Here is a 19,030-nt window from a genome sequence, read left to right as displayed (position 1 = left end):
AGTCTGAGCACTCCAACACACAAGAAGTAAGTATTGCAGCTGAGACTGAAGGTCTGTTGAGATGGAGAGGTTATTTAATTTTTTCATGTAGTAAATTTTGATCATAATCTTTCCTCCCCCCTAACTCCTCCCAGGCTCTCCTTACCTCCCTACCACCTCTCCTTACCTACCAACTTCCTGTTCTTTCTCTCTCTCACATTCTATTGAAGAAAAAAAAGCAAAATAGGAAAAACAAAGGAAAAAAAAAGAAGACAAAACAAAACAAAAATCAGTACTATAAAAATAGCAAAACAATTAAAAAAGTGGAAAAAATCCTCAACACAAACCATGGAGAGCATTTTCTGGCCAGCAGCTATGGGCTTCCCACCTGGCCTGGAGTGCGATTGTTTCACCCAGTAGGGAGCACTGACTTTCCCTTTCCCAGAGGTATTCACTGTGAATAGCTTCTTGGTAAGGGGTGGGACTTGGTAGAGACAGGCAGTTTTTAAAACTACGCTATCTTAAACCTTCTGATTGCTACCTCTCACTTCACTAATTTTTAATCTTCTTTTTGGCTGAGATTCCAGCCCAGGGCATCATGTGTACTCTACCAAGCTGCCTGTATTCTATCCATCCTGGTCCTATCCATTACAACAGCAAAAGTGAAATTCAGGTACTCCTCTCTCTAGTAAGTGTGAGCCCAAGGTCACAACAAGCCCTCAAACCTGAGTGAAACAGATTTAATGATGTGTGGTGCTTATAAATCTAATAAACTCTGGACTATAATGCACAACATACTATTCATTTACTTAATTTAATCTTGCTAAGTAGCTCAGGCTGGCCTCAAACTCATGATCCTCATGCTTGAACCTCCTGAGCGCTGGCACTATAGGCTTGTGCTATCAATATTCCTTGTTTTTAAGAACGTCCCTAAAACAGTGAAGATCTCACACACTGTGCCCACATGGTCACACTGTAGAAAGTGAGGCAGCTTCCAAAATGACCAGAATTGGAGAGAAATAATAGGTAGAAAAGGTGAAGTTAAGGCAGTTCCAATCTACATTTCAAGGAGGAAAACATCTCAAAACCATAACCTTTTGTAAGTGCAACAATATTTAGTTCATATTTGGCTGATAAGGGAGCAGCTGAAACTCCATTGATCCTACTCTCAGTCTGCTAGGGCTGCTATATGTTTCCAGGGCTCTACGTTCTTTATAGGAGAACAATCTCACCCCCCTCCGTTCCTTTGGACTAGACTAATAAACCAATTGCCCAGTTGGTTTTTCTTCTTTGGCCTGTATGTGTTGGAGAAAGAAATGTAGAAAGTTGTCCCAGTTGAAAATAGATGGATTTCTGCATGAACATTTGGTTTCTCCTGAGGAGTTATATTGTCAGGCTCTGGAGATTGCCAGAGGGTGCTATGTGTTTTGACCATTTGCAGTATTGGGCAAGAGAGTTCTAGGTTCACTTACTGTGATCTTGGCTTTGATGGCCGCCAGCTTCTCCTGGGCAGCTGTGAGGTCTGAGGTGGCTTTGTTCAAAGCTTGGCGCTTTGGTTCCACATCACAGAAGACCTCGTAGAATTTCACAATGTTTATGACCCAAGAGCAGAGGCCTGCAGCCGCATAGGACTTGGTGGCCACAAACTCTGGGTTGAATGTAGGATCTTGCAGGTATGGCTTGATGGCTTTGAGGGAATTCTCATGAATGTTCTCCTTGTCGAAGTGGATCAGGGAATCCAGGAAGCTGTCCACCTTGGCCATGGTGATCTTGACAGCCTTCCAGCTGCGGTCCCTGGGCACCTTGCCTCCTGGGGCCATGAGTACCATCACTGCAGCACTGACATTGCTGACGGCCAGAGGTGGAGAGCCAAATGATTTCAGCTCTGTCAGGTTGGTCTGAGAAGAGAGGAGGAGGTTGTTAGAAGAAAATGGATGAGTTCTCTTTGTCCTGGGTTGCTAATGGAGTTAGGCTGTGGAGTGATCAATCTGAAAGGGCTGCTTTGAAGCCTGCAGCAGCCCTCTGAATTTTAAATATCATGACTCATCAAAAGGAAAGCAGAGTGACTCCCCTGTGGCTGCAGACTTCCCTGAATGGTTACCCGAGACTCAGCTATGTTCTTTGAGCACTAAGTGACTTACAGCCCATTAGAAACACACCATTATTTCACATCTAGCTGGGAAATAAAAGGATGCCAATATACTCTGAAACATGCAGCATGACATGAATAAAAGATAAGGTTATTATAAATTAATTTTCATCTTGGATTGAGGAGAATGGCACTGAAAGTCAACTATTTTTTTTCTTTTAATTAAACTGCTTTCTTCCCTGAGCTCATTCTAAACACACTTGACTGTCCTGAATGCACAGTGGCACTTTTTGCCAAGAAATAATTCAGACCAAAAGCCAGGAGTGGCTTGAGAGTCAGCTGCTCCTGACTGGTCTCAGGTGTGTCCTTTGCAGCAGAAAGATGTTGACCTTGATATTTAGGCTTCCCAGTCCTCGGTGTCCTCATCTGTAACCCAGAACCAGGGAGGGCACTGCTAACCTGGACATGCAATTGTGGCTGTAAGGATGAGCGTGTGCAGTTGATTCAGAGTAAAGCTGTGACAGTCACAGAGAAAGACCAGAAAGCCTGTTTTTGCATGGGTGATTTTTAAAGTGGGGTGGGAGGATCTTGTTTCAGAGTTTAAGGCCTTCTATCAATGAACTCAAACTGCTCTAGAGCCTGGAAATCCAAAGTGAGGGGGATCAATTCTAACACCAGGCAAAAGCAGAGATGGGGTGAAGGAGATGCTCCATTTATATATTTTTTCCAGATTTTAAAAGATGTTTTAAATTGAAATAGAATTACATCACCGCCTTCCCTTTCCTCTCTCCAGCCTGTTTCAGTTACTGTCCCTTGAACCTGTCCATGACTTCCCCTCAAGTTGATAGCCTCTTTTTCTTTGATTATTTGGTATGTGTGTGTATACATTAAGATATATAGACAGAACATGCCTAGAACGCCCTTGTTGGTTGTCCAGTCCAGAGTGGTCAACTTTGAAGCTATACCTACACAAACACCAGTACTGTACTTAGCAGGTTGCATTTACTCTTCTCACACTTGATCACAATGCCCTGTCAGGGGTCGGAGTGGAGAACAGCACCGATATAAGTGGGCACTAGCACTGGAAGGGATGAGAAGATGAGAGAGCGTACAGTAAGGAACCACAAATGTGCTGGAGCAGGAATCTTCACCATCTACACTAGTAAGTTAGGCATAGTTAATGGATGCAATTAATAGAAAACACATATAAAGTTATAGGACTGTAATCCAGATCTAGAGCTGTTATGATTTCAATGAAACTTTTCCAACCCTTTTCATATCCATACACATCTAGAAACCAATGGCGACTGTGTTGGTCTAAGAGACAGAAACCCCACTGGAATGGAAATGAGCTTTCTTTTATGGCTCCATAGGGAACAGTGGCCTTTCTCTTGCTTCTGGATCTTACTGTGGTGGTTCATTTTTGCACACTGGTTTCCTCATGTTGCAAGGCACATGGCTGACTCTCTGCCCTGGACTCTTTCCCTCATTCTCTATTTTCAAATCACAAATGCTTCCTAATGGGATTTGGAAGATGTTCCTGAAAGTACAGAGCTTTGCTCCAAAGGCAGTATTACTTATTACAAGGTGCATTGGTTATTTCAGGAGCCTAGTGGGAAGTACCTGGTTTAATGATGGGAGTGGCCCCGAAGAGGATTGCCAGATTCAGGTTTTCTATGCTTTCTGGCTGGAGGGTTAAACACTAGCTCCTACATTGACGCACCATCCTTGACAGAGACCTGATTTTGGTCTTGAGCCATGAGAACCAAAGCCCAAATAAAGCTGTATTTACTATAAACAGTCAGTGTGAGTTATTTATTATAGTGCTGTGGTGCTAATACATTTTCTTTTGGTGCCTTTTGGTTTATGAAGCTCATTTCTGTCTCAGAATCTCTATAAAAAATATTTGTTCTCAAGACATTTATTTGCATGGCTGATACTGTCCCATCCCTCAAGATCTTAATTCAAGCATTTTCTACTCAGAGAGACTCTCTGCACCAACCTCTGTTTCTTAATCTTTTCCTATCTTAATACCATGGTGATTTTCTTTAGAAAACTTACTGCAATTCAAAACAATTTCGTCTTTGTTGACTTCCTTATTTTTCTTCCTTATGAAAACAAGGACCCATGTTTGTCTTTTAAGAACCTGATTTCCTCTGTTTAGTGCTATCTAGCAGACACGCTTCAACTTGGACTTCGAATGGTTGAATGGGGTGAATGAATGATGGCAGCTCAGCCCATATCCTTAGCTTTGCAAGCAGAGGGGAAATGCCTTTTCCTCCAACAGGAGCTAATACTTAAAAAAACATTGCCTAGGAAAAGATCTTGTTTAGTTAGGCATGGGCTTCAAGCCAGCCATCACAGGGCAGACAGTTCTCATGTAACTAGGGGGAACACAAGGTTGGAAGGCACATTTCTCAGAAGGACGTAGACACTATTTTCAGTGAACACACATTAGGAGCACTTGGCGTCACTCCACCCCTGTCTCATACGACAGATGAGAGGAATCCATCTCTCTCTGGGGCACTGGGGCAGGAGTCAAATATCATTTGAGTACTGTGAATACTGCAAAAGCATTGTTAACGATGTTAATGTTTAATGTTAATGACAGGGTCTTTATTATAACCACCCTCTTTTTCTTTGTGTGTGTGTTTTCAATAAAACTTGGCTGAGTGCTTAGACGTTGATTTTCTTACCTTTTGAATCTTTAAGTCAGTAAGGGGAAAAACATATTGCTGCAATTCTTACCACTATGGCATCAGAAGCAGGGCCCTTCCTTTGCAGAAATGACTGCTGTGACTGACATGAATCTGGTTGCCACACCCCTTTTCTGACTAAGTAAGCTATGCTACCTTCTGTACCACAGAAACCATCTGTCCCTTTCACCTTCACTCCCCAGCTGCCCACCCCAGTAATCTGCTTCTTGGTTCCACATTTCCTCCTCATAGCATCTGCCATGCTTTTCTACTTTAGGTAAAGTAATGATCTTTAGCTTATTGTCTCTTGCTTCTGCTAGAATCTAAGCTTCCTAGGGGTAGGGAATCTTACTTCATGCCTGCCTAGCACACAAAGAGTAACCAATACGTCTTTGTTAAATGAACAGATGGATAAATAAATAAACACATAAATAAATGTATATGACAAAACTTGGGTTAAATAAATACTTATTTTGGATGTGTCAGGCATGGTTTCAAGTGTTAAAAGATAGGGAAGATGTTAAACAAGAAAACCAAAATCTTGTCACTCATTCAAGTGAGTAAAATAATGCAGGGATAAATTTGATTATTATATTGTAAAACATTCTTGTGCATTTACTTGTTTGTACATGGGTATGGGTCCATGTGTACACATATGGATAACATGTGAGAGTGAGTTCTATCCTTCCACCACATAGATCCCGGGGATCAAACTTGGGTAGTTGGTCTTGGTAGCAAGTGCCTTTACATACTGAGTCATCTTGCTGGCTCTTTCATAGTGAGAGAAAAGCCACACATGCCAGTGCTGACAAGATGGGGATGATTAGTTGGTATAGGAGGATCCCACTGTAACTAAGGAGGCAGATCCAGGGAGATCTCTTTTAGGATCAGCTTTCTAGCCAAGAGGAAAGGAGTGGGAAGGAACAGCTTTGCAGAGATCTTTAGGAGACAGTTGAAGGATGATGAATGAGCAGATTGGAAGGCCATGGCAAGAATACACATGACCCAGGAGCCACATTGGCCTGGTACTCAGATAGGCAATCTTTACTCTCCCTCCTACCCTCCACTACAATCTTTCCTGTGTCACTCCCAGTCCTATAGTAGCCTGCTTGCAGGTGCCCCTCCTTTCACTATACTTGTATTCCCTGGGGATTGTGCCAGATCTTGTTGTGCACAGAGCTCAGCTCCACTGTGCTGCTTCCCTTGATTCTCTTTTCTTGACCATCCTCATTCCTTGTGCTAGCCACTGGTATACAGAAACACTTTCTACCAGAGACCTTCATTGGCTACACCAGGAAGGGACTATGGTAGGTGTTTTTCCACTGTCCTTCCTGTCCTCCATTATGATCCCTCCAGTCTCAATCTCAGCTCTGCAGCAGCCTGTTTGCAGGTGCTTCTCTTTCCATCTCAGCACCACTCACTAGAGATGCCAACTCTTGGTAAAAACGCAGAGTCCTCTAGCCCTATCGTCCCTGTCTCTCAAGACATATCATTTGTCCTACTGCAGTTTTCTTGTATGAGCCTCTTTTCCCACTACACATCTAACCCCATGGATACCCCAACTTTTGATGTGGAAAGGATTCCCATATCTCTTTATCATAGCTTCTTCTCAGCCTTTCTCCTAGCCCATCACTATTCCTTTCTGTCAACCAGTGACCTTCAGAAGTACTACTTCCCAGGGGACCCACGGCTATCACACTTTCCTAATATCCAAGGAGGATAACATAAATCAAAGAATCAAATACACACCAAACAAAGACCAGATACTGACACTCAGAATCACTTCAATCATCTCAACTCCAGATGGTTAAACACCAGTACAAAACTACAAACATGAACAAGACAATATGTTTTCACCAAAACCCTACTACAATTGATCCTGAGGAATGTAGTATAGATGAAGCATAAGACAGGGATTTCAAAATAGCCATTATAAATATTGTCAAGGACTTTAAACAAGAATTGAATAAATCACTTAATAAAGTTCATGAAAACACAAAGAAGCAGTAGAATACAATAATCAAAACAATTTAAAACATTAAATAGAAATAGAATAAATAAAGGAAACCCAAACTGAAGTAAAACATTTTAGAAGTCAAACAAAAACCTCAGAGGTAAACTTCACTAACAGAATATAAGACATGGAAGAGAACATCTATGCATTGACGACAAAATAGAAGAAATGAATATTTCAGTCATAGAAAATGTTATATCTTAAAAAAAAATCTATGTACAAAACAGGAAATCTGGGATACTATTAAAAGACAAACTATATGAATAATAGGGATAGAAAAGGAGAAGAAACCCAGGTTAAAGGCACAGAACATATTTTCAAAAATACCATAGAAGAAAATTTCCCCAACCTAAAGAAGAAGGTGCCTATCATGGTATAAGAAACACACAGAACACCAAATAGACAAGATCAGAAAATAAATTCCTCGTGACACATAATAATAAAAACACTAAATATACATGAAAAATACTAAATACAAATGAAGAAAGAGTATAGAAACCAGCAAGGAGAAAACAAAGTAACATAAAGGCAGACCCATTAGACTAAAACTTGATTTTTCAATGGAGACTCTGAAAGCTAGAAGAGCCCAGACAGATATTCTTAAAAGCTCTGAAAGATCAAAGATGCCAACCCAGACTACTATACTCAGTAAAAGTATCAATCATAATAGATGGAGAAAGAAAGCCACTCAATAATAAAACCAAATTTAAGCAGTATATATCTACCAATCCAGTTCTACAGAAAGCACAAGAAGGAAAACTTCAGTCTGAAGAGGTTAACCACACCCAAGAAAACAAGGAACAAATAATCTCAGAAGAGTAAATCAAAAGAAGGGGTGAAAAACCTACACCATAACAATAAAATAACAAGATTCAATAAAATGGTCATTAATAACTATCAACATCAATGGCCTCAATTCCCCAATAAAAAGACACAGACCAACAAATTAGATTATGAAACAGAATCCATCTTTTGCTACTTTTTTAGGAAAAGACTTTACTATCAAGGATAGACATCTCTTCAGGGTAAAAGAATGAAAAAAATATATTCCAAGCAAATGGACCTAAAAAGCAAACCAGTGTAGTTATTTTATATCTGACAAAATAGACTTAAAACCAAAAATAACCAGAAGAGATATAAAAGGATACTACACACACAAAGGAAAAACTACCAAGAGGATATTTCAATTCTAAACATTCACACACCAAACAATAGAGCACCCAAGTTCATAAAAGAAACACTGCTACAGCTAAAAAGCACATTACTGACTCTCAAAGGGTGATAATGGGTAACTTCAGTACCCCACTCTTGCCAATGGACAAAAGCTAAACGGGGAAATGCTGGAGTTATACAATGCCATAAATCAAATTGATTTAGTAGATATTTACAGAATTTGTCGCCCAAACACAAAAAAACATATCTTTTCAGCAACTCATGGAGCTTTCTCCAAAATTGACTATATATTTGTACATAAAGTCAGTCTCAAAAGATATAAGAAAATTGAAATAATTTCCTGCATCCTATCTGATCACCATGGACCAAAGGTGGATATCAACAACAGAAAGTATACAGACTCATGGAAAATGAACAACTTACTACTGAACGAAAAAATGGGTCAGGACAGAAATCAAGAAGGAAATGAATTGAATGAAAATGGAAACAGAGCATGCCCAAGCCTTTGGGACACAATGAAGACAGGTTTAAGAGATAAACTTATACTACTGAGTACCAACATGAAAAAAAATTGGAGAGATATTAGCAACTTAATGGTATATCTGAAAGTTCTAGGACAAAAAGAAAAAAAAATATCCCAAAAGAATAGAAAACAAGAAATGATCATACTCAGGACTGAAATTAGTAAAATATAAAAATAAAAAAAACAAAAATCAAAACAAAGAATCAATAGAATGAAGAAAAAATGGGTCTCTGAGAAAATCAGCAAGATTTATAAACTTTTTGTCAAATTATCTAAAAGTCCAGATAGAAGATCCAAATTAATAAAATTAGAGATGAAAAGACAGGCATCAAACAGATACCAAGGAAATATAAACAATAATATATGAGTACTTTAAAAATATGTACCCCACTAAACTAGAAAATCAAAAAGAAATGGGTGAAATATATATATATATATCCCATCAAACTTAAATCAAGATCAGAAAATAAATCTTCGAAAGACCCTGTCTTGGTTATTATATTCTGGGAGGAAGCAAAACATCCAGGAATCTGGGGCACTATGAAAAAAAAAAACTATGAATAGTAAAAATAGAGGAAGAGGAAAAAACAGTTCAAGGGCACAGAAAATATTTTCAACTAAATCATAGAAGAAAATTTCTCCAACCTTGACCAAGGCAACAAATAACAGAAAGCATTTAATTGGAAGTTTGCTTACAGTTTCAGAGTGTTAGTACATTATTATTCCATGGCCATCAAAATGGAAAGCTTGGCTCTGGACTCATATCTGAGAGCTCCTAAGGTCCACAACTTGCATGCAAAGAGAGAGAGAGAGGAAGAGAGAGAGGGGGGAAGGAAGTGGGGGGGGGGGAGAATGCATAAGTGAGCAAAAGAAAACTGGGTCTGGTGTGGGCTTTTAAAATCTCAATGTCCACCTTCAGTGATAAATTTCATTCAAGGCCACACCCACTTCAACAAACCACACCCCCATGCCCAACATTTCCACTAAATGGGGACCAAACATTTAAATACATGAGCCTATGGGGGGGTCATCTTCGTTCAGATCAACACATGATTACCATGTCAGGTATGGGTTCCATCTTGTGGAGTGGGCTTTACAGTCAACCAGAAAGTGGTTGGTTGCTCCTATGCCATTGGTGCCACTATTGCATCCATGGGCATGTCTTGCCATCTGGTCATTACTTTTGAAACACAGCAATTACAGCTAGTAGCTGTTGCTTAATTTTCCCTCTGATAGTGCACAGCACTTTCTAGCATGATGAAAGCTAGCCAGAAGAGATGAAGCTTTTAGGTCAATATCAACTTGACCTCCATATCCTGTGGCTCAAGTATGTGATATCTTCATCAATAGGGTCATACCATCAAGTTCTGGAGGGCAACCAAGAGCAATGGCAATAGCTTGTAATGTTTTGGGGGTCTATGGGATCTCACTGTTCAGCAACTCCAATAGAGATAACATAGTCTTTATGATACTTAAGGTATTGAGAATAATTGACTATGTTCAGTCCTAAATGGAACATCTATATCACATCTGTCTCCCAAGGCTCAGGGATCATTTTGGGAGAAGGAGTACAAAAATTATAGGTGCCAGAGGTGTTGATGACTACACAAAATGTGTTTGTCAGACACAAAAGGCCATTTGCACATAAGAACTTACAGTGATTATGATGGCATGCACAAGATCCCTACAAACTCAAAATGGGCAAAAATCCCAGTATGGAGGGGGAGAAGGAGAGGGAAAGAGTGAGAAGGAAAGAGGGAGAGGAAATGAGGGAGAGGAAGAGAAAGAGGGAGAGAGGGAGAGGGACAGGGAGAGGGAAAAGGGGAGAGGGAGGGGCAGGAGGAGGGAGAGGGGGAGGGAGAGAGATAGGGAGAGGGAGAGGGAGGAGAGAGATTATTTTTAAGGGTGTGGCCCTGATAGGTCTAATACATTCAAGTTGATGTATTAACCTGTACACACTAAGAGTACATAAGCTTCACAAATGGGATTCTGTGGGTTTAGAAAAAAAAAAAGATGAAGGCAAAGTTGAGTAGCTATGGAATGGAGGGTGGATCTCGGAGGAGATGGCAGAGGGGATGAAAATGTTTACAATACAACTTATGAAATTCTTGAAGAATTAAGAAATTCTTATAAAAGCAACTGGGTCTTAGCAAATCACAGCAATTGAGGTTCAGCCAAGCAGAGATACTAGCTGCTAATAAAAATATAGTTTTTCTTTATTCTTGCTTGATGGGAAGCAGTTGGAAGGTTAAGACATGGAATGAAACGATGAAATTTATGTTTTGAAAGCTTCATATGGGGTTTGAAAACTTCTAGCAAGGGTGATGGGTATGGAAGTTAGGCAGCTAAAGTTGTCCAGGGAAAAGAGGATGGGTTGTCTTAGGGTTTTGGCTGAGTAGATGAATGTGAGAAATCTGGAGGGAGTGGTTACCTCCAGCTATGGGTGAGTTGGGGCTGAAGGAATGAATGCCTGCATCTTCATGGCTGTTCTTCCTGTGACTTCCTGGGCTCACGGGGGCATAGATCAAAGGAAGCTGGAGGACAAAGGCACCGTTGATATGAACCAGTCTTCTAAGTCATGGGGACAATAGAATGGGAAAACTGATGGGATAAATAATAGAGGGGAGAGATGTTCATGGATATTTCCCAACACAGTTCTAAAGCTTTTCATCCAGAAGGGCTATCTACCTTTTCTCTTACGTACTGTGAGTCTCTTGTGGAATTTTATGGTATTTCGTGTTCTCCAACGGTTTAAAATTTTTGTGTTGTAGGATTTAGTACTATTTTCCCCCCTCACATTGTATTTTGCTTCTATTCAAAGAAAGCTCTCACAAGTCTAAAAATTGAGCTGAAAACTTATGCCAAGTTTGCCTCTTTTAAACTTTCATTTCTTTCCTATGCATCAGTGTTTTATAAGGCAGTGGTGTCTTGTTCTTTCATTAAAGGAGGATACACCATGCAAAAGTCAGAAAAAAGTGAAAATGAACAGCACTGGTAACTTCAGCAATAAAACATATTTATGTCCCGGTGTATTCTATCTAGTAGGGTTTTTGTTTTGGATCTGTCTTCCTGTTAGACTTGTACCTCCCTTTCTATGTCTTTACCTACATGTGCATATAATATATTTATAAGACTTATATGTACATGTTAATCATTCTATTTTAAACCTTTTTTTACTGAAAATATCAAACTTTTTATGCTGCTATTTTATAAATCATGATTTAAAATGAGCAATGCACTGTTTCTCTCACTTGAATATGTCATAATTTAGCCAGTTTCAGTTGTTGAACATTCAGATTATAAAATTGGTTTAAAAATATGAACATCTAATGACATTAGAGACAAGCTAAAAACCAAATTGAACTTCAATTAGATTTATATGTAACTTATGAATAAACTGGAGGGTTGATGACAGAGAGAGTAGTCATCACATTCCTAAGCTTGATTTATGTGTTTTTCCGCATCATTTCTGAATCCTTCAAACATACGGTACAGCTTTCTTCACAGTTTCAGCAAGTTTCCTTACACTTATTTGTATGTTATGTTTTGGTTGTTATTTTGAAATTGTTTTCCAACTGGCTACTGCTGATATTAGAAAAGCTATTAAATCTTATAATTTATTTTGCAGTAAGACCCCATCCCTTCCCTTTTATTTGTTTTACTCTATTTCTATAACTTTTATGAAAAAAATAATATATGTATCTGCTGTACCATAGTATGTATGCAGTTAATATTTTTATTTATTATTGTCTTAGATAAGAATCTAGGACAAATTCTTTTTAGTAACAGTAGCAAAGGGAGTTAGTTGTTGTTGTGCTTGTCATACATTAATAGGATTGTATCTCATGTCCTTTTGGTAGGGTTCTTTGCCCTTGGGTTGGGTTAGCTGCCTGCTGTTAGCAATATATCCAAATTCTCTATCATTCCTGCTTTGCTAAGTAATGGTTATTAAATTGTATTAAACACCATTGTTACTCTTTGACTATATAGTATCATGTTCCCATCCTCCCCCATCCCTGACCACCACAAAGGCTCATGATTTGAAGGCTTAGACCATAGATAGTGGTGTTATTTGTCAAAGCTGTAGAATCTTAGGAGGTGAGGGTAGAGATAACAGTGCCCTGTTGGTGGGTCCTTGGGAGTATATTATCCCTTCACCTTTCCTGTCTTATGCTCTGCTTCTGGTTGGTCATAAAACAAATAACTCTCCTCTACCACATGCTTCTGTTGCTACGTCTGTTTACCAAGGGCCAAGAGACTGGGTTTCTTCTGAGACATGAATCACTTCTCTCCCTTCTGCTGTTTCTACCACGCATATTATCACAGCAATAGTGAAGTAGCAAATACAAGTCATTTTGCCATTTCTCAAAGGAACATTCAACTTTTCTTCTCAGATATATGATGGCTACATAAATAGTTTAATGTATTGTACCACTTGTTTGCATATTGGTGTTTGATTAGATTCATATGATTAGCATTTCACATGGGCTTCATGTGACTGCTCGTAAATTAATCAGAGGTTTCACTTTTTTCTTATATAATGTCTGTCACTTTTAAGATTAACATTATCCCACAGTAAGGGTCCTGGGAAGTCCAATAGGAAAAAAAGAATGCCTAATCCCTTTAAGCTGGAATTTCAAAAGTTACTTGAATATAAAATGTGTTTTAATATTGCTTATTATTAAGAAAAAAGCCAAATGACAAACTGGAAAAGAGTACCACAATGTATATACCAAGACAATAGAAACAATTAAGAACAATAAGTGTAAATTAGTAGCAAGAAGAAAATTAAGGTATACATGAAAACATATAATCCAAACCAACGTTAATAAGTATATACACACAAATGTTACATACCTAAGTATATACAATAAAAAGAGAAATTAAGTTAGTAGCATCAAATTGCATTCATATTTATATACTATTTGTTTTATAACTATGGTTGGCCTGGGACTTTCTATGTAGCCCTGGCCTTTTTCATCAATCTTCCTCCTTCTTCCCCACAAGTATTGGGATTATTGTTATGCACCACACCTAGCCAAAATATAATATATCTACATGCATGCTTCTAGAAATGTGAATACATAAAGAATTGCTGGTATGGAGACCCTTGGATTGTTACAGGGGTCCTTCTGTGGGAAAACTGGCTGGGGGAGAAATGGGAAGGATTTTATATTTGACTCTGCAGGTTCTATGCCATTTGAATTATTTAGTGTTAAGAGTGCTACTGCATATCTTGTGTATAATAAAAATAAATTCACTGTAAAATGCATGGGAAATAGAAAATTACAGGTAACTCTGTGGAGGGGAAAAGGCCATGACATTAAAAGATAAAATACTAAAGTAAGGCAGGAAAGTTACACTGGATTTATTTCATCTCAGTAATAAAAGCAAAATAAAACTGCCATGATGGAGACAGAATATGCAGAGTTACTACTGAGCTCTGATTTACAGGTATTGTTTATGCATCAACTAAAGATTTATTCTTAACTTCTAGAATAATGAGCAAACAGGGAAATGGTTCTTAAGTGTCAGAGTCCCAAGAATACCAAAGGGTTTGCGAATAATGTTCAGGAGCCCTCCGGCTCATGATACACTGTATGCTCTAACTACACATGGGCATCCTCGATCCATCTTACTCCATCAAAACAATAAAAAAACCCCAACCAAACAAAAAAACAAACAAAGAGCCATTTGACCCTTGCCATCTGTGGAGGGTAAACACTCGATACAGGTAAACCTTAGTGTTGCTGGACTCACCCTTACAACCTCCCCTAACTGATCAGCATCAGACCCACCTACTTCTATACTGGAAGCTCACTCACACCATGCCCCTCATGCTTCCATAGTTTTGTGAATGTCTTTCCTAAGTGGGTTATCCCTTCCTACCACTGATTCTATCCTAATATTTGTCTAATAGGCTTTCTTTCCTGTTTCCTGGTTAGGCAGTTAGCTCTGTCCTCTTCCCAACTCCTCAAGTCACTGAAAAGGGATTGTTCCTGTTGTGTATTATATGTACATGACTTATAAACCATAATACAAGTAGAAGGCTAAGGGCACATGCAAGCCCATATATATACTTACTGTGGTCCCCAGAGGCTACCACATGCACTTTCCTTCACTATCAGTCCCATAGTTGCTTTATCAACAAAGAGCATGTTCATGCATCTATTTTTTCTTCTCAAACATTAAGTGCTTTTGAGCATAGGTTATAATTATTTAACTTTAATGACCTCCCTCTTTGAATGATTACATAAAATTTCTGGTTAACATTTGTGTGTATATACTTATTAACGTTGGTTTGGATTATATGTTTTCATGTATACCTTAATTTTCTCAAATTGATGTTTTTATTTGTTAATTCAATTTGAGAAAACACTTGACAGAAGAGCAGAGGACCATGGAATGAACATTCTTCACAGGGTCATTCCAAGCTCTTGGCTGTGACTGGTTTTTTGGAGCTACATAGAGAGGTCAGCATGGGCAGAGGAGAGAGGCAAGGAAGACATAACAATTGGGGTGGTAGAAGAGGCATCACAGGAGAAATTTTATGGTATCTTGTAGTCATGATGATCACTTTGGACTGTATTCTGAACATAAGATAAGTCAATAAAGCTCAAACTCCTAGTTTAAAAAGCCTACTTATATAAAGGATTATGGGAGACTTTCCTGAACAGTCATACCCCTATGTTGGGAAAGGCAGGAGAAATTGACCAGTTCGCACATAAAAGGAATGGACCATGAAGAAATAGATATTATTAACAGATTATGAGTAAGGAGATTGAATCAGGTGTAAAAAATCCTTTATCAAATAGATACTCAAACCCAAGATCTGGTGGGTTCACTGAAGACTTTAATTAAACCTTTAAAAATGACTTAACAACAATGCACTGTAAATTCTTCTAACAACAACAATAACAACAACAACAACAACAACAAACAACAATAAACTCAGATCCACAGAGGAAGCAAATACTTCTAAGTTCTGTTATGAAGCCAGAATTTCTCTGACACCAAAGACACAAAGGACCTCACAGGAAAACCATAGCCCAACAGCCCAAGATCTTCAATGAACAAAGATGAAAAAGTCCTAAACAAGATGGCAACAAGTTTCAGTCCACAACACTTTTAGAAGGATCATTCACCAATATCAAATAGGATTTATCCCTGGGATGAAAGGATAGTTCAATAATAAAAGTAGATTAAAAGATAAAAAGTAATTTTTTTAGACATAGAAGTGTTAACAATATTTTAACAATATTCAAGTGTTTTCAGACAGAAACACCTAATACATTATGTATAGAAGGGATGCACTTCAGAACAACTCAATAAGAAGAAGGGATACACTTCATGTAAGGCAAACACAGAGCTAACACTATGTGCAATGATGGGAAACTGACAGTCTTTCTTCTAATGTCTGGAAGATAAAAATGATGCCCAACCTTGCCACTTTATTCAACATTGGAGTTCAAGTCTTTGTAGGAGAAACAAAGTAACACACACACACACACACACACAAATAAATAAAAGGCACACAAGTAGGAAAAAGGATGCACTAAACTGTTGCTGCTTTCTGGTAACATAATACCATATATAGAACTTAAACAGTCCACTAATCAACTGTTGAGGCTAATATATTGATCCAGTAAAGTTGTAGGAGATAAAAAAAAAATCAGTGCACAAAAGCCAGCAGCATTTCTCCACATTGACAATGTTGGTACCAATAGAAAACCAAGAGACTAATCCTGTCTTAGTCACTATTCCATTGCTGCGAAGAGACATTATAACCAGGACAAGTTATAGAAGAAAGCATTTAATTGGGGCTTGCTTAAAGTTTCAGATGGTTAGTCCATTATCATCATGGTGGGAAGAATGGCAGCATGCAGGTATGATGCTAAAGAATTAGCTGAGAACTACATCCTGATCTATAGGCTCAGGTGTGAATGTACACACATGTGTACATACATGTACACACACGTGCATACAAGCATGCACATATACACATGCACACCCATAGGCCTGGTATGATCTTTTGAAACCTCAAAGCCCACCTCCTGTGACATACTTTCTCATGCTTCCCAAACAGTTCCACTACCTGTGGACCAAATATTCAAGCATATGAGCCTATGAGAGCCATCCTCAGTCAAAGCACCACAAATCCCATTTATAGTAGGCTCACAAAACACTTAGGAATAAATTTAACCAAGAAGATAAGAGAGCAGAACACTGCAAACTGTACAACAATCACAGATAGTAAAGGCACAGACAAGGGAAAATATGTGATCATGGATTAGAAAAACTTACTATTGTTAAAATGTCCGTAACACTCAAAGTGATCTATAGATTTAGAGTCATCCCTTCCAAAATTCAAATGTCATTTTTATAAAGAAAATCTGAATCTAAAGTACGTATGCATTCATATACATAAACAAAATCCCCAAATCCTAAAGAATGAAAATGGAAGCAGCATATTGCCTGAGTTCAAAGTCTACTACAAAGTGATACTGGCTTAAACAATAGATGAAGTGATCAATGGAACCAGACACTGAGAATTGAGCATATTAGTCTATGGTCAGTTGATTCTTGATAAAGATGCTAAGAATACAGATCTCATTCAGTAAACAGTGTGAGAAAATGGGTCTTCAAATGCAAACAATTGGAAAAAAATACTCATACCACATATAAAAATTGACTCAATGCATTACAGATTCAAGCGTAAGACATGAAATTGTAAAACCATTAGAGATTAAACTAGGGAAAAACTATATAACATTTTAGACAATGATCTTTAGATTTGATCCCTAAAACACGGGAAACAACAAAATGGATATTGATTATATAAAAATAAAAATAATTCTTCATGAAAAAAGGAAAGAATGAAGAAAAAATGTACAGACTGGTAGAAAATATCTGCAACCTATACACTTGATTTGGAGCTGATATCTAAAACACACAACTTCAAACAACTCCATAGACAGGAAGTAGTTCATTCAAGAAAAGGGTAAGAGATGTAAATAGATAGTTTTAGGTGAGATACCCTGAATGCCTCACAGCTTCAAAAGGCACAGAATTCCTTAGAGAAACACAAGTTAAAATACACATCACCCAGGCCTCTTAGAGAGGCAATTATCACAAGATTTGTCCTCTAACAATGACACAGATAAAGGGAAACCCTTGTATACACCTGATGGGAATGAAGACTAATACAGACATTATGGAAAACAATATAGAGATATCTCAGGAAAACCCTAACAGAATCATGGAATGATCCAGTGATCCCATCTTTGGGTATTTATACAGATGCTCTAAAATCAGCATATCAAAGACGTGTCTGCACCTCCATCTTCACTGCCATCCACAGTAGCCACAGTAGGGGAAAACTCAAGGCTTCAGTAGATGAAATGGTTAATATGAAAATCTGTCATCTGTGAGAAGACAGATGGAATTGGAAAACACTATGTATCATGAAATAAACCAAACAGAAACAAATATCACATGGCGTTATTTATGTGCAGAATCTAAAATGGCACATAAACATATAAGCAAAGACTGTAGCAGTGGCTACCAGAAACTGGATGGGTTGGGATAGTAGGTATGGAAGGCTTAATGTCAATCCATCAGGTTTGGGAGATCTATCACTGCAGTAAATAGAGTTAAGAGTTAAAGACTATATGATTGAATTAAGAGAATAAATTATAAATTTCAAGTCTTATCAGCACAATGTTGCTAAGTATTAAGATGATTGATAGGATAACTAGCATAATTCAATCATTCCACAGAGACATGTACATAAAACCCACCTTTATAATTTGTCAGTGTGTAATCAAGGGGAGAAAAGATCTCGGATCACTGTGAAGCAAACTGGGGTCTGGAGGTGGGCACAGCATCATAACATGAGTGTGTTTTCATCAAGAAGATACAGGAGAGATTATTAAAGCACTTGGACCCTGAATATATTTTAAAAATAGCATTGACCAAATTTTCTTTTTATTTCTATATCTATTTATGTATTATAAAGAGCCCACTAATTCCTGTCTACCCCTTTCTATGTCATAGGAAAACGAAATGGAAGGAAGAAGGAGGCGATCCCACACAGCTAGGAAGAAGAAATGAATTCTGCTGTCTGCAGAAGGCAGTGAGTAAACACACATTTCACCTCTTCTGTGGCAGAGGGATCCAGTATGATTTCTGCATTTGATTTTATCACTCCTTGAGTTATTGATTTATACTCTGTATTTCTATCTACCAATCTATCAACTAAACGACCAACCAGAGAGTTTGCAGATTTTCATTCTGGGTTTTATGAAAGTTGAGGTTCGTATCCTGACTATAACAATATTGACAGAAAAGAAGTTTTTCTTAGTGACGACTATCGGTTATCTAGTTTTCATACATTATCTCGCCTAGTCATTATAGCTACGGGGGTGTTTATATCATCATTGCTTCCTCTTAGCAAATGAGGAGGCAGAGGCTCAGCAAAGATAGATGACTCCCAAAGAAACACAGTAAACGTTCCTATATGTGCTTCAGAACATCTTAGGAAATGTAACCCCTGC

At 38.2% G+C, this 19,030-nt stretch overlaps 1 protein-coding gene across 1 annotated transcript in view; it reads right to left on the bottom strand.

Moving 5' to 3' along the window:
- Positions 1-19,030, bottom strand: part of Dnah9 (dynein axonemal heavy chain 9) — a 315,810-nt gene that overhangs the window by 80,862 nt on the left and 215,918 nt on the right. Inside the window, exon 50 of the mRNA XM_028783166.1 lies at positions 1,452-1,877. Coding sequence (XP_028638999.1) covers positions 1,452-1,877 — 426 coding nt within the window. The remainder of the gene's footprint in view (positions 1-1,451; positions 1,878-19,030) is intronic.

Source organism: Grammomys surdaster, unplaced genomic scaffold, assembly GCF_004785775.1.
Source record: "Grammomys surdaster isolate TR1022 unplaced genomic scaffold, NIH_TR_1.0 1019, whole genome shotgun sequence".
NCBI lineage: Eukaryota > Metazoa > Chordata > Mammalia > Rodentia > Muridae > Grammomys > Grammomys surdaster.
The sequence above is the reverse complement of the archived record's forward strand: the minus strand, read 5'-3'. Positions and strand labels throughout refer to the sequence as shown.